We start from the raw sequence: 16629 nt of genomic DNA, 5'->3' as shown, positions 1-16629 counted from the left end.
CACTTCTTCATAAGGGTTTTATTGTCAGACTAAGTGGTTGATGATGCAATGTTTATAAGCTTAAAATGGAATTTTCCTTTTTTGCTCAAACAATAAATACAGAATAAATAATCATAAGATCACAGGACAATGCAGGTTGGAAAGGACCTCAGGAAGTCTCTAATCCAGCCTCCTACTCAAAGCGGGGTCAGAGGTGAAATTAGACTAGTTTGCCCAGAACCTTGTCCTCTGGGCAGCATTAGATCTACTATTTTATATTGACGTAGTTATTAAGTTTATTGAGCACATAATAGGTATATTTTATCACAATGCCATGTTCAGAAAGCTGTAAAAGAAGTGATATTTGTAAATTTTGTCATAAATGTGATGATGTCATTGCAAGAAGGAGTCAATGTACTTACAAAGAGAAATTAACTCTTAACTGTGGCAAAAAATACCTTAACTCTGTATTGATTTCTGTGTGTATTGGTTTCCAGGGCTTCACCTACCCTCCTCATGTTGGCTTATCCATCGGCACAGCAGCCGACCCTCTGTTCGTCCTTATGGAAGTGCATTATGACAATCCATCAGAGACAGAAGGTTTGTAGCCTCACAGGCTTTAAAGCATGCCAGACTGGAAAATGTATTACACACAAGTGCTCATCCCTGCACTGCCTGGCAAACAGAGCTAATAAAAAGCTGAGGGTTATTTTTTCCTGATCAATAGTTCCTGGTTCACAGTGTTTTTCCCACTGCCATTGATTTTTTTTCCTGTATTTTTTTAGATGTACATCTACCTGAACAGTGGACAGTTTCTGAAGTAGAAGTATAAATGCAGGTGTCTAGACCATTCACTGGGTAAAATCAGTTTATCCTAAAAGATAAGCTTTGAATTTGTACAGATAAGCTTTGAATTTGTAATAGTGTTTTAAAATTGTTCTTCTTGAATTTAATTTTTATTTAGAAGAAGTAAAAGGAAGAAACAAAAAATCCCAGGAAAATCAGGGGATCTTTGAAGATGCCTCTGGGAAAGATACTTTGTGAACTGAGTAAAACCGAATCATAGTATACTGGCCTTTCTTTACACCGCCATGTGTTAAAATAAAATTTGTTGTGTGGGCTATGGCACTCTGCCTTACTGTCATTTCCCATCTTCATCTTTTAAATTAATTAATTTTTTTAATTCAGTGACAGACTCTGTGCTTTCAGCATGTGGGATACAATCAACTTCATTTGCATTCTAGATACTGTATGATTTTTCATCAAATGTTGCATGAAAGCCCAAGAAGTCACATGCTGAAAAACTGTGGCCCTTTGGTTTGTCTCTTTGATTTGGTTGTGTCCCTAAATCCATCGTTTTAATTGACTGTGCTGTATGATAGTGTTGGTTTAGCTGAAGTGGCACATATGAAAAACTGATAATGTTTTGTTTCCTTTTAAACAATAGGAACAATTGTGCCTTGCTGGGACAGTCCCAAAAGACCTGGGAAAATTCAGACAGTGTAGGAAGAGCAGGGTGTTTGTAATCCAGGTCATGCATCTCCTCCTCCCTGGCAAAATACACACTGTAAGATTGTGCCAGGAGTGCAAGAGAGCAGACCTGGCTGCTCCATCTGCTCCAGGTGGGGACAAATGAGTTCTCCTGACACAACAGCAAACCTGCCACTGGGTGACCTTCATTTGTGTGTTTTGGCTCCTGCATTTTCCCAGTTTGGGTCTTGTGGTGAAAGGCTGCACTGTTTGCCTCACATTGTGACCTGGAGTAATGTTTTCCTAAGTGACTCAGACTGGTAGTGACTTTTGGATCCCAGTTAGGAGGAGCTGAAATATATTTTAGTTTAACATGGATGGTTTCACTGTTTCTGGTTTCGTAGTCCTTAACATTCACTTCTCATTTGAAAGGTGGCCTCTTTTGTTTATCAGAAACTCTGACATACCAGAGTTATGTCATACATAAATGTGTCTGACATTTAGACATTAACAACATCTAACAATTTCTGAAGCAGAGCTAGCAAAAGGAAAAAAGCCAAGTTGATGAGATTGTACAAATTACTCCAGGAAGGGAGTGAGTGTGGTTCCCAAATGCTAAAGTTGGGATGTTGTGGGACACAGTCACCTTAAATGTGATTCATATGTTGCAGAAGGTCTCATGGCTGATTATTATTCTTAATTGGCTATGCATAGTTCATATCCTTTGTTCCTTAATAATTTTATGCACTACTCCGTCTTAGGTATTTTAATGACTGTGTAACAGTCCCTGCTCTGTCCCTCTGCCATTTGCTTATCTTAAAATAGACTGCTGATATCATATTGATGTAAAATTTGGCTTCAGGCACTGCTATGTCTGTTTTGTTTTTCAGAAGACTAATATAGGTCACTAGGAAGCATCCTACCTTCTCTGAGATATTTGATATCTTTTTTGCATTTTTCATTTTCAAAATTGAAATTATTTCAGTAACTATTCAAAAATACAGAGATTACAAAGAATAGATGAACTAACAGAATTTAGTTCCTGCGCAAACACAAATTAATCATTTTTTGTATATATCTTGACAAATAAAAATGACTAAAAGAAGGCAAGTATTCTAAGCATTTAGATGATAAAGGCAACATAAATTATTAATAGATGCACAAACAAACACATATGGCTAAACATATGTGGGTGAACAAAATAGATTTGTATTATTTTGACTCTTAAAAAACACAGCCTCCAAACAGCAGGCTTTGATTCTTTAAGCCAATTTTTGAAATCAAGGTAAGTCCTCGAGTCAGAGCAACATTAAAGTACTCTGTAATTTTCTTGTCTACTTCACTCAAGATGGGGGTATTTTCTACAAGTCTGGGGTTTAATAAAGCAATTTTCATGTTTAATTGATGCTCTCTTAATTGGATTGTAAAAGGGATGCATTTTTTTATCTTAGGTAGTCTGCAATGTAACACGCAATCCAAAGCAAAGGGAAAATATAATTAATGGTAGGACCCAAGATGAAGAAATAGACAAAATTCTTAACTAGAAGACAACATGTGGCTTGAAAATTTTAAAGAGAAAAAAACACTTCCTGCAAATGGTTTCACTCATTTCCATAATACTGAGATTGATTCCTTGATTTTCACGGAGAAAATTTATGACATAGCATGAAAAACATGAAGCAATATGGTTTGGGCTTTTTTCTCCTTTAAAAACCTGATTTTTATCCATGGCTAAGTGTGTTCTTTTGTTGCAGGCTTGATAGATAACTCTGGTTTGAGGCTAATTTATACTCCAGTTTTAAGGAAATATGATGCTGGGGTTATTGAAGCCGGTCTTTGGGTCAGCCTCTTCCACAATATCCCACCAGGCATGCCTGAATTTGTGTCAGAGGGTCACTGCACACTGGAATGTCTGGAAGAGGTATGTCCCTTGCCTGAATCCACTGGTTTTCATTCATGGAAATAATTGGAAGAGTCACTTGAACTTCTTGGGAAGATTGATAGTTACAGTTAAAAGACGTGAGCAAATACATCTGGTGGTACATGTTGTCCTCCAAAATGTTGTCTTTTTTAACTGGGTACTTGCCATGCTCACTGCTCAGGCTGCTTTATTTATTTGAGTAATAATGGATGCCACAGGGCTTGCAGTGTTTTTATTTTGTGTTCAGTATGTAAACATACACTGCTTTCCATGAGAGCTATTAATAACTTGGAATAGCTAGCCCAGAAAAAAAAGTTTAGACTGATTCAGACCTGGGCATGTGCAAAAGGCTTCTAATGATGAAAGGAAAGCCTGAAAGGTATTCTTACATCAGACACTGTGGCTGAAGACCTGAACAGGTTTTACATTTATTAAGTTCTTGGTTTCATTAAGATAACTTAAATATCTCTAGTAATTTCTTACTTCCATAGTCAATGGAAGTATTGTCTAAAATCTGTGCTGACTGTATAATGGGAGATTCTCATATACTTTGTCATCTGTAGGGAAAGGTTGAATTAATAATATGGTTTGCAATGAAGGCTAAATTAGATACAAAGTATAGATTTCTTCTTGGTGGTGTTAAATGTTGTGTACTGTCCTGGCATTTCAGCCTTAGAGCTCTTGAGTAATCCATTATCCTGAGGCTTCTGACCTAAGGCTGTTCTTGAAAGTTATTGTGATGACAGATTATTTCTACCTTGAGCTCTGAACAAGAATTGAAGTTGAGCATATTCAACATAAAGTTTAGATCAGTAGATGTCAGCTAGAATGGGAGTGGTGTCAGATTTGTGTCAATTTGGAAAAGCTAATTTGCAAATGTTTTTGACCTGGGAAAAAACTTCTTTATGTAAATTTACAGTATTTCCCTACCAGTTCACTGAAAGATGGAAGGCAGAGGATATTACAACTGCAGCCTCTCAATTTAAAGTGTGTCTCTTGGCATCATTCATAACTGCAAAAAATTAATTTTCACAATAAACATCTACATTCATTAGTGTCAGCCATTAGCACCAAAATAATGTGCAGGTTTTAGTATGATTCCCTTGAAAGCCTTAAAACTATAGAGAATTATTTGCAGTCCAGTTGATTTTCATTTTAAAAAATGTGTGCATTAGAAGTAAAACCATGTTTTTGTTATAAAAAATAATCACAGAAAAAACCCTAGCCTTTTTTGTACATAAACCCTGAATTTCACTAAAAGTTTTGGTTTTGCTCCAGACTGCATTTTTCAGTAAACTGAGTGAATTCAAAATGCATTAATGAATGTATTTTCACTCTGTTTGTAGATGGCATTGCATTACATTACTTTGCATTTGGGAACGCTGATGGTGTTGGTTTCTCTTGGCCAGGCTCTGGGTGCTGAGAGACCTGCTGGGATACAGGTGTTTGCGGTACTTCTACATGCTCACCTTGCTGGCAGAGCTATCAGGATGCGCCACTTCCACAACGGCGAGGAGCAGAAGCTGCTTGCTTATGACGATGAGTTTGACTTCAACTTCCAGGAGTTTCAGTACCTGAATGAAGAAAGAACCATCCTGCCAGTATGGCACTCTTAATTCTTTCCTGAAAGTGTTTAAGAGATAATGTGCCTAACATTTTCTCACCTTTGGGATTAAATTTGCCATAGAACTTCTTAGCCTTGCATAATAGAATTCTTGGATGTTCTGTTAATTTTTCCATTTATCACAGAGTCACTAATGAATTAAAGTTCCAATGTCTCAGGGGTGTCCACATGAATCACGACAGAACTGGTTTGGTTCACCAAATCACCAATCATTTGGGTATGCTTGACATCTATAATAATCTGAATTTTACTGTCACATAATTTTGTTTGAACAAAGCAGATCAGAAAATCCCTTGTGTGCCTGGCTGTACCATCTTCATGCATCCAGAAAAATGAATAATGGAAATGCCTCTGTATGCCTTTACAGAGCTGTGGGACCCATTAGCATATCTTCAGTATTTGCACACAGCAAGTATCCAGCCTTACAAACATGTTTAAAAATCAACCAAGTTTTCTGTTTGTTTCACACTTTTTCTTGTTGGGAGTAAACTCCATCCTCATGTTCTACCTGATGTTTCACTAGTAAACAAAACCCTTTGAAAGAAGAAATCATACAGCTCTATCTACTGTATTCCTGAAAATAACGTAACATAACTTGTAGAAATATTCCAACTACAATTATATTATAAAGCAGCAGCTATGCATAGGTATTGCATGAAAGGAGTCTGTATATTTTTGTGTGCCACTCATTTAAAAATTTTTTGTTCTTCTTTTGTTCCACCCAGTATCTTTTTTAAAGTTTTGGCATGATGACAGAAATTTTAGTGCTGCAAAGTCTGGGTGCTCCAGATCTGGCCAGGAGAGCAGCTTGTCCTGGTGCATGTGAACAAGCATGTTTTTAAATTGCCAGCTGCAAAACATCAAAAAATTGAATTTGTTTACAATTGGAAGCACTAAGGGAGACGGATCTGAAAAGAAAATTGAAATGACTGAATTTCAAGTATGGTCAGGAGCCCCATGGTGTAAACTTCAGGGGCTTCTCTTCAAGCCCCTTTCTCTCTTCTCATCAAATGTGATACTTTGATATTTGTACTTTAAAGACCAGAAGCTAAAATGCTATCTTTATAGTTTAATTTCTACAGCAAAACCTGGATGTTCAAGTGCAGAATTTACTCTTTGAAGTCAAATTGCTTGTAGTCTATGGGCTTCAAAGACAAAGTTACCTCCTTCAGGAAAGAAGGTTGAAGGGTTTAGGAAGAGGGCTGGCATAAGATGACAGGTTTGCAGAGAAAGCCTGTAATATTTTTAGGAAAATTCATGCAATTATAACAGAGGGCCTCTTAAAATTCCAGAACATAAGGGAATAGACAACAGAAAAACTATAAGAGGTATTTGATAGTATCAGCAAAATGACAAAAAAGCCAGCTCAAGTAGAAGGTGGAATTCTTTCTCTGAAGAGAACCATTTTTTATGCCTTTCATTTTCATTTTATACAAAACTACCAGTGCAGCTTTACATACATCATCTGGTGTAATTCAGAGAACAGTTTAATCAGTTAACTAATAGTTTGATTTTTCATGTAAGTTCTTCTTATTCTCTCTTTCTATAAGGTCTCCCAAGAGTGTAGCCTTCTTTCAGCTTGTGGAGTCCGGGTTTTTTTTTTCTTCACATAGTAGCACTCTCTTCTCCATTTGGAAGCAGCAGATCTAGTCTCACAGAAGGAACAACTTTAGTGAATGTTATCCAGTCTGTAAGATATGAGAGCCAGAGACCTCATTGACAGGAACAGAGTATTCCCACTGGAAGCAGTGACACTGTGCCAACTCAAGCTGCTTCAGAAACCTCTGTCTCCATTTGGCTGACATGAGGCTGATGCACCTTCTTCCAGCAGTCTGGGTACAGATTGTGCCAGTCTTGATCTGGACAAACAGCCTGTAGGAAAGGAGAAATTCTCAGCCTTTGAAGGGTGATTTGGTTTTTTGTAGGGAAGTGTAATGGTTGATAAGGCAAGACGATGATACAAAAAAAATCCACTTGATTATCACGGTGATTTTCGGATTTGTACTTGATTAGGTACAGGGAGTGAAACTATTACCAAATTGTAGATCAGTTTGTCAAGACACCAAAAAGTTAATTGTATGTGCTTGAGAAGGTAAGTATTCAGCCTTTCCCATACATATCTGTCAATGTAGTGAAGTCTTTGCCTGCCACTCCTCTACTCCCAGGCTTGGCAGAGATGTAGTTGTTTTTGTGATGTGGAAAGCCTCCTTTTCCTCTTTTGCCAAATATTTTTATTGAAGTTGGCAATGTAAATTAGCCTGGGTAAAGTAGCGCTGGATGAGTTTTGGAGCAAGAATCATTTGTTTACATTGTCTACTATATCATTTTCCAGAAGATTGGATGGTAACTGGGTAACTTTATTGCTATTTTAAAAGAAATCCAGACAACACTTAATAAGACTCTGTTTAAATCCATGGGGGATCCCTGAGGATCTGGGATAATATGAATGCTAAGTGCCAAGGCCTTAACATATGGCAATTACCTAATCCTTCACTCTTTGAAAAAGTCATATCCACTGCTATGATATTTAAGTGTTTGCTGTCATTTGTAGTTATCTGAAGCCGGTGTTGATAAAGTTCAGAACTGTGAAATTCCTAAATTTTGTATTTCAGGGGGATAATTTAGTCACAGAATGCCACTATAGTACTGTGGACCGAATTCGCATGACATGGGTAAGTAATATTTTAGTGGATCAAAATAAGTACATAGATAATATTGGGGACTAAAACATTTTTCACAGAACACTGTTTTAAAAAAGTGAATTTACTTGCTAATGCCTGTGTGTACATAACTATTTATTGTCTTTTCTTTCATAGATTCTTAGGTGTTAAAGTCATCTGGGCTATTGTCATCTTAGTCTGATCTTTTGCTTCAGGCATTCATATGACTAGTTTGTAAAAATAAGCACGTCAGCTCATAAAAAATCATTAGAAGTCAAACTTTTCTGGTATAAGGAGTGCTTTCTTCACAACATGTATTAACATGCAAATTCTGCGTACTCTAATGAATTATTTTTATGAGCTTGTTATGCATTTTTCTCTGGAGTTGTAATTGCCAGTTCTTTTGTATTGATTTTTAGATAAGCTGTGATCAGGAGGTTTTTCAACTATTTAGTTTTGTGCCTAACATAGAATCCAGAAAGAATGAAGGTCCTTTGGGTTGAGAAGAGGAGTTGAGAAACCACCCCTCCCTACTGAGGGTGTCCAGCTCTGGTTTGGCACAGTCTCCCAGAAGCAGCTTGACAGGTTAACAGAGGCACTGGCCATTGCAATGCAGTCACTGGGTTTTGGAGGGGAAGTAAATTTGGCTACTTGGACATGGGCTGGACTGTGCCAGTTGTCTAGGAACACATAGAGTGATGCCAAACCCACTGTGTCTATGGGAGGGATATGTCTGCCTGTGCCAGCGCCCGATTCTGTTCCTGGGTAGCGGCTGGATCCAGACCTCTGGGAAGTGAGACCCGAGGGCTGTCTGTTACGCAGGGAAGAACTGTTCCTGGCATCCAGAGAGCAAAGGGGTACTTCTCCCTGAATAATGCATTGCATGTAGGCACATGCACTAGTTATTTAATGAAAAGCAAAAGAACAAGAATGAAGGCTTTTGAGTGTTTGTCCTGTTTTCCTGTGTGGTGTCCACACTAACTCTTGGCTCATGTGTTTTGTTTTCTCCATTCCTATTCCTATGGTTCCATGAGACTTGTGGAACTGTTCCTACCCAGGATTTAGGAACATGCAGTTTATAATCTTGTCCATGTTTACCAAGATTAATTTTAAGTTAGTTGTTTGTCCCATGGTTCTCAATGGAAGACTGTTTAAGAGTCTATTTCTTCTGTTAACTAGAAATATTATTCTAATAACTGATTTTATAATGATACTCATTTTTTCTTGAGTCAACATTATCTGTCAATGTAAATAATTATTTTCCTTCTTGCTTTTTATTGGCATATGTTCTTACAACCTAAATTCGTAGAGATTAATATTCCATCCCAGCCTCCATTTTACTAGGCAAAGCTCACTTTAGTTTCTTATTAAACAGATTAATTGTCCTAAAAGATTTTTTTCTTTATCTGTTCCACTTTTCTGAAACGTGGCAAATCTAAGTACCTCAGGGGCAACTGAAAGTAAACCCGAACTTCTCAGATAGTACACGTCAATATAATATGAGCCTTATTTTATGCACAGGTGTTCTTTCTCATGTCTTTTAACTTAGAAGCTATTGCTTGAACTTACAGAGTATTTTGTAATTAATTATGTAATAACCTCTTGCTACTTGATAATCTCATGTACAAGATAAACTTGTTAAATTGGGCCTCCTGATACACCTTTCTTTAGCATATAAATGCTAATCAGTGGTTTAATCTGTGGGATTCCAGTGCTACCCTGATTAAAAAAAAATCCCATTTTCAGGGTGGTCTGAGCACCAGGAATGAAATGTGCCTGTCATACCTGCTCTATTACCCGAGAATCAACCTCACCCGCTGTGCGAGTATTCCAGATATAATGGAACAGCTCCAGTTCATCGGTGTTAAGGAAATCTATCGACCAGTCAGGTATGTAAAATCTTTATGAATATGTGCAGCACCTCTGTCTGTGGGATTCTTGGATCATTTTTATACAACTTTTCTTTCTTTGTGGAAGAAAGAAAAGAAACATAGTCACTGTGCCACTTGTTTTGGTCATTATGCTGTGCTGCCATTTTTCCCACCAAATTATTTTGCATCTTTTTTTCCTCTGATAGAAAAGCAGTTTCTTCTTTTAAGGAAATAATACTGATCACATTGTTTTGGAGGTTTTTTTTACCACATCTGTAAAGAGGCATATATATATATCAAGGTTTTAAACCTATCAATTTATTAAAACATGTCAATGTTTCATATATAAGAAATAATTTGAAAATGAGTGTGTGAGCATGGTTATTGAATTTCCCTGGACAGGAATTCTGAGGACAAAAATGTGTTCCTTATAGTGCTTAAAATTCAAGCATCTCAACAGGAGATTGTAAACAGTGAGAACAGTCAAAAGTGGAGTGTTCCCAAATGAATGAAGCACAGAAAAATAATCAAACAATTGAAAGTTGAATGCACATTTTGTGGTGAAAGGCAAATTATGTTTGTATTGTTAGTTGCACTAAACCAAGGTAATAGTAAGATTTTAAAATCAAATGGATAGACTAATAGTGTGTCATCACAAATTTTAAAACTTTGCTTATACAGTTTATCTTAATAAACCATATAAAGCTATTATTGCAAAATAATTTGACATACAGGCTTAGTGGTCTTAGTTCTGAAATTTATATTCAAGAAAAGTTTAAAGGAAGTCACAGGGCAATCAATGCCTGCATAATTTTCCACGCTATTTCCATTTACAACCTCTTTTAATACAGGGAGAACAGAGTTGCTAAATTAGTCCTGTCTAAAAGAGTCTTTCTGAGCTTAGAAAGAAAATATTCTAATAAATGTATGCTCTCTTGAGTGTTCATTCATGATAACTGTACTTAAGGAAAGAATGCACATTTGGCCTGGGGAAATAAAGATGTTCTGAATAGAGTAAGTATGCAGACTGTCTGCCACAAATGGAATAGTAATTAGAAGAGGAGATTATTAATGCCTCTAGTATTTATGACCTAATCCACAATTCTTGTTTCATTAAACTCTGTCAGCCTAAGGATATGTGACCTGATCCTCATCTCTCTTGTGTCAGTCTAACACTAGAATTGCTTCACTGACTCTTCCAAAGTCTCTCTTGACTTATAAATGCAAACTGGGAGTAGGATCAAGGCACTTTAAAACATTTTTCCTCTGTCTGGTGGCACAGACAATAGTTTAAATCATGAGGAGCAGAGATAAAAGTGACTGGGCCATAATAGTGGCCCAAGCAGCAAAATACTTGGTTAAAATCACAGTCTCTATGCCTAGATGTTGAGTGGAGCAGAACTCTGGCATAGGCAATTTCCCCAAAGCAAGTGGGAGACACCCTACTACAAGATAACACAGATCTGTTTAAGGTATTCTGAGAAGATAACTCATTCTCCAATCACAGTACTAATTAGGTTGCTTGATAAAGTTTTAGATACTTCTGTTCTTCCTCTAGCTGTATTGATTTTGTGTTTGCAAAAGTTTGATCCCTCCACCGTGTTTTTTCCATGTTCATCTTAGTAAAGTCAAACAAGGAGAAAACAGAAACAATGGAAAAAGTGTTGGTTTTGTTGTTTTTTTTTTGTTTGTTTGTTTGATTTTTGTTGGGTTTTGGTGTGTGTGTTTGTTTACTTGTTTTGGTTTTTTTTTTTTTAATTTTTGTTTGTTACTTTTTTAGTTTCCTCTACTAAATGAAAGACATGAAATCTCATTCCTTCCCGTTCCATGTTTTTGGCTGGTGGGAAATGAGATTGTCCCCATTTGTTCATGGAAAGGACTCCCACACTTGGCCAGATAGATCCTTCAGAGCAGGGCAGCAGGTCTCCCTTGCAGCCCGCTTGTAGGAATATGCCAAAGGGAATGCCCACCAGTGCATAACAGAGCAACTCCTGTGCTAGGCTCAGCTCTGACCTGAGCTTGGCAGAACCATCTGGAAGCGGCTGTCTAATGGCAAAGTTTTCTTGGCAACTTTGCCTGACAAACCTAGGAGAGCGTGTGGCTTTCTTTTGTTTTTGTTTTTTGCGGAAGTTACAGCAGAAGATCTGCTTTGTATTGCTTGTGCACTGAGTTTGTGGATCAGAGAAGCGCAATGTAACTCTTGAAGTCCTTCATTTCTAAAAGCATCTGGCAGCAAGCACTAACCTGCTGACAGCCTTTCACGTCTGTCAAAGTCAATGAAACTGCATCAGTTTTCAGTAGAAAAGAACTTAGTTGAAAAGAGAACTTAGTGAGCTGGGCATAATATACATAGGTCTTGTGCCTTTATTTTTCTGAATAGATTCCCCAAAAGTTTTCCTCGTTCATTTCAACTTGATAGTTTTTCTCCATTTTTTAAAATAATTACTTGTTTTTCTTTAGGACTTGGCCTTTCATTATCAAGAGTCCCAAGCAATATAAAAACCTGTCTTTTATGGATGCAATGAACAAATTCAAATGGTCCAGATCAGAGGGTCTCTCCTATAATCAACTTGTGCTTAAACTACCCGTGAACGTGAGATGTTCAAAAACAGATAATGCGGAATGGTCGGTAAGTCTGTGTGCTGAAAAGGAGGCAACAATGCCACAAAACTAATTTGATTTACTATATTTCAATGCATGTGAATAAATATCTGATTATACATCTTCAGGATGTTTACACAGTTATATTTCATTTATATAAAATAACAAATAATGAGAATGCTTTACCAGTGTTTTCATCTGACTTGAGTTCTATAAGCATTTAAAAAGAATAGAAAAGTTGAAGCTTTAATCAGCACTTGGGATCAGTAATAGGAAGATTGAGTCATTCAGTGGGGCTGGGACTGGTTAGAAAGCAGCCATGTATGTCCAGGTGAAGTGACCATGCCAGGAAGCTGTTCTGCTTTGGCTGCCTCCATGGTCAGGGACTTATATTAGGGTCTTGCAACAGATGATTTGAAATCCCTAAATCAGGTTTCCTCTCTGAGACACCTTCTAGGGGAAGCTTATTGACTGTATAATGAAGCCTCAAGAATCTACCTTCTTAACGTGGGCATCTAGACAACAATGAATACTCTTATTGCAAGAGTATTCATACATCTAAATACTGAATGCATGAATACTCTTGCAATAAGTCTTGCTTTTTTAATGGTCCTAGAATTGTCTATAGTATTGGGCCAGCAAAATAAAATTACATGGTCTGTTCCCTTTGTGCAACTTAGTAAGATTTTATCTTCTGTGATTTTACTTTGCCTATTGTCTTGATTAAAAAACCTGTAAGATAAAAAATAATTCCCCAATAAATTATTATTTATTCTAAATATCTTTTGGTATTTTACCTGGACACTGCTGAGAAAAGTTGTCATCTTCAACATTGATGCGTGTTTAAAAAGAATGGCTAGTGCATGTCGTATCATCCCTAAAAGGGATGCTTTAAAATATGTATTCCTCTTTGAACTCCTTTACAGATTCCAAATTCTAGGCTTTTACTTCTTTGAGATTTTCTGTTCAGAATGAGAGGCAGTCTCATTGTACTGGCTTATTTGCTATTGTGATTTCAGTCCAGTGTAGCAGAGCTGCTGTGAGATACTACTGATGAAGTAATTCCCAGGAAAGGACTTCTGCCTCATCCTCCTCACCCTAGAAGATAGCCCATGCTTCCTCATAGTGTGTCACACAATCCTTTCAGGTCGTGAAGAAATTGCTCCTCCTGGAGCATGTTCTTGGGTTTTTCCAACATAGGTCAGACTGTTCTGCCCATTGGATGTCAAAGGAATGCTGTGTGCTATAAGTAATCAAAGAGGTTCTGGTTTTTTCTAGGTATTATTTGTCCCATTGTAGACTTCCTGTGAAAAGTAGTTGTAGACATACAATACATGTGACTTTTCACCAGTTTTGGTTAAACTTCTTGACCTTTACAGCTGCTGGGTAGTAGCAATTGCATAGCCACCCTTTCACTGATTATTTGCCAGAGGATGAATAGCACAGAAATTTTATCAAGGGGGATAAGCTAAGGTTTTTTTAATGGTATACTTTCTGGAAAATGCTGTTGCTCTTTATCGTACAGGATGAAGGAACAATACTTTGGACTTAAAGGATGTAGTCAAAGAATGAGCTCATTGAAACTAGGAGTTCTTAGCTCTTCCTTAATCATAGTTTCCTTTTTCAAATTACATGGGCATATTCTTCAAAGATAAGATTAGGACTCTTTCCTTTCCCTTCCCTTATTAATGATATTACACTTAAATGACCATCCTCATCAAAATCAGGGACAGATTTAACCTGAATGGCCAAACAATCCCTCAGTTGTTACAGGACTGAAAACAATTTAAGCAGAGGAACTGAGTTGAAAATACCTTAATCTTTCTATAGAGTTGGTCTGTATTTCGGTTTTAGTTTGGTGCTGTGTTTGCTAAGATTAATTCAATATTCAGTTGGGGTTTATTTCTACAATACAGAATAATAGCAACATAGATGAAATCCCCAAAGCAAGCATATGCTGTACAGGTGGGCATTCAAACTTTAAAAAATGTACACAGGAGCTTACTTTCTGCAGAGCTTATTTTCTTTAACATGTAGGGAGTAAATTTAGGAAAAGCAAGCTGAGCAGTGTACACAAATGTCTCTAATTTCATGTCAAAACCATAGCAAATATGTAGCTACATAAAATCCCATAAAATTGCACTGAGTTCTACAGGAAGAGTGAAAAATTCTCAGTATAAAGAATCTGACACTGCTTTTTGTGACCTTGCTTAAGCAGGGACATGGGACCCAGTGACCTCCAGGGTTCCCTTCCAACCTACAACCACGCTGTGGTTCCACGGAACAAAAACTGGGTACACAGTTTTAGCTGTTTTGTATGTGCAAGTGTGAGCCTTTCACTCAGAAATGAATGCATTCAAATATCATCCTATATCCCTACAGCAGAGTGACACTGCCAGCTTTCATTTTTATTTGACAGAAAGATGAAAACAACAACCAAACCTGCCAAACAACCCCACAAAGCAAAATAAGGCTACTCAAATCAACCAGCTAAAGTCTAACCTTTCTTTACTGGAGAGGATGCCAGTGTGTACTGCTTCTCTCAAGCTGAGAATGTTGGATATGCACACTGGCTGATTATTTGGCATGAAGTATATTCATATTTTTACTGAGCTTGATGTTTCCACAGTGAGAGTCACAGCCCCAGTACAAAGCTATCAATAGATTGTCAGGCAAGCTGCCAATTATCTTGAGAGCAAAAAGAGTTTTCTAATCTTATGTGACAAAACTCTGATAATTTTTTGCTATTTTAATTTCAGATCCAAGGCATGACAGCTTTACCTCCTGAAATAGAGCGACCATACAAGACAGAGCCAGTAATATGCAGTTCATCTTCCTGTTTAAGTTGCAGTTTATTCCTTACTCTGTTGTGTATTGTGTACATCACAGCCAGTACCATAGGAAACACTGGGACCTTTGTATAATAATTTTTATTCATCTGTGTTCTGTATGCCATGCAAGTTCCAATGTGTTTGCACTGTTGCTATTGTAGATTTATTTTTTTACTTATTAATGAACTAAATTTGCTGTATCAAAACAAAATGTGTACATCCTCTGGAAACTGTGGGGTTTTTGGTTTTCAATGTAAAATATGTATGAAATACAGTAGGTACACTGACACATTGCATATTGAAATCTTCTCCTGTACCATTTTCTTATACTTTGTCCTGCCTCTTTCACGTGGTGGTTTCAAAGTCGTCTATGTATATGGGTAAAATTAATAAACTAAAAGCAACTTAGTTAACCACAATCAGCCTGGTCTGTGTTGTATTATTTTACCTTGGTTGTTGATATTTGCAGGTAATGAAATTACTGTTGTATGGACAGGCCTTGTAAACATAAATTTGGGCATGTCTGGCTGACATGTGCCATAAAGCTATGGGAAGGATTCCTTCAGTCCAGACATTTCTGGGAGCAACACACTGCAAAACCATCTCAGCTCCTGAGACATGGGAGCTATGGGTGCTAAAGGGATGAAAAATGCAGGCGGAACCCCAAAGCTCCCCATAGTGAATCCTGTACAAATCCTTTGGCTTGGTTGGCATTTCTTTTTCCTGATCCCAGGTAGTTCAGGGTGTTCCTTGTGTCTTAAGATATTTGCACAGTGAATAAATCTTTGGCGAGAAGTAGACACTCCTTTTCTAGATTTGATCTGGACAGCAGGAGCCATAAAAACTTATCTTGCATTTAGGCTCTGCCATGCACAGGGAATTGAGCCTGCCAGGAGCTATTGTTAGCACACGCTGAGCATTGCAATAGGCCAAACTGCTGATTAAGAGGTTGTTTTTCTGTCTCATATGTACAAAGTTTCATTTATATTTGGAAATTGGCAACTTTTCAACTCAGATGGTGTTGGGTAGGGAAGATTCTTGAAAGAGACAAAATTTATTGCTCCCCAGTGAAATTATTCCACACAGCAGAAAAGGACTGAACATTAAAAAAAAATCCATTCATTTTTGTAACCACACTGCAGTTACAGTAAGCTATAATTTTTTCAGTATTGCATAAACATTTTTGGAGCGTGGCTGTAAAAATAAGTTAGACTGGATGCTGAGAGTGCTTCCCTGATCACTGCAACACCTGCTCTACAACTAACCTCTGTAGGCTTAGTTACACACAGGCTTTCTTATGTACACTTTATGACATTGAGCACTTGTGTGCAGTGTGGTGAGTCCAGAGCACATCAGGAACCTGAGCTGAGATAAAATGGTTTTCTGCCCATTTTTGTTCATTAACTGTTAACGACAGATATCAGCTCTCCATGCAGTTCCTCTTCTTAAGCAGGGCAGGCTGTTTTTTGCAAAGAAATATCACATAAGAGGGAAGACAAGAGGATCTGGCAGCTGTCTTCTCTGAATTTGAGAAGTAAAAAGGAAAGCGTCGCAGAGCTGGTAGGGCTCCTCTGCATGTAGCCAAAATTACAATGCATGTGATAGCTGACAGGAGAGAGGCACTGAAGCAGCTAGATGTCTCAAGTAGAGATGAAAGATTTAATGGAGGATA

At 37.4% G+C, this 16629-nt stretch overlaps 1 protein-coding gene across 1 annotated transcript in view; it reads left to right on the top strand.

Moving 5' to 3' along the window:
* MOXD1 (monooxygenase DBH like 1) overlaps nucleotides 1-15873 on the top strand; it is a 50884-nt gene extending 35011 nt beyond the window's left edge. The window contains exons 8-15 of the mRNA XM_041470022.1: nucleotides 477-579; nucleotides 3204-3370; nucleotides 4780-4971; nucleotides 7607-7666; nucleotides 9401-9543; nucleotides 11986-12154; nucleotides 14886-14964; nucleotides 15818-15873. Of these exons, the coding sequence (XP_041325956.1) occupies nucleotides 477-579; nucleotides 3204-3370; nucleotides 4780-4971; nucleotides 7607-7666; nucleotides 9401-9543; nucleotides 11986-12154; nucleotides 14886-14964; nucleotides 15818-15873 (969 nt within the window). The remainder of the gene's footprint in view (nucleotides 1-476; nucleotides 580-3203; nucleotides 3371-4779; nucleotides 4972-7606; nucleotides 7667-9400; nucleotides 9544-11985; nucleotides 12155-14885; nucleotides 14965-15817) is intronic.
* The last annotated feature ends 756 nt before the right edge of the window (nucleotides 15874-16629 follow it).

The sequence above is a fragment of the Pyrgilauda ruficollis genome, unplaced genomic scaffold, assembly GCF_017590135.1.
Source record: "Pyrgilauda ruficollis isolate IOZ18807 unplaced genomic scaffold, ASM1759013v1 scaffold24, whole genome shotgun sequence".
In the NCBI taxonomy this organism is placed as follows: Eukaryota; Metazoa; Chordata; class Aves; order Passeriformes; family Passeridae; genus Pyrgilauda; species Pyrgilauda ruficollis.
This window is presented reverse-complemented; position numbering and strand designations above follow the sequence as displayed.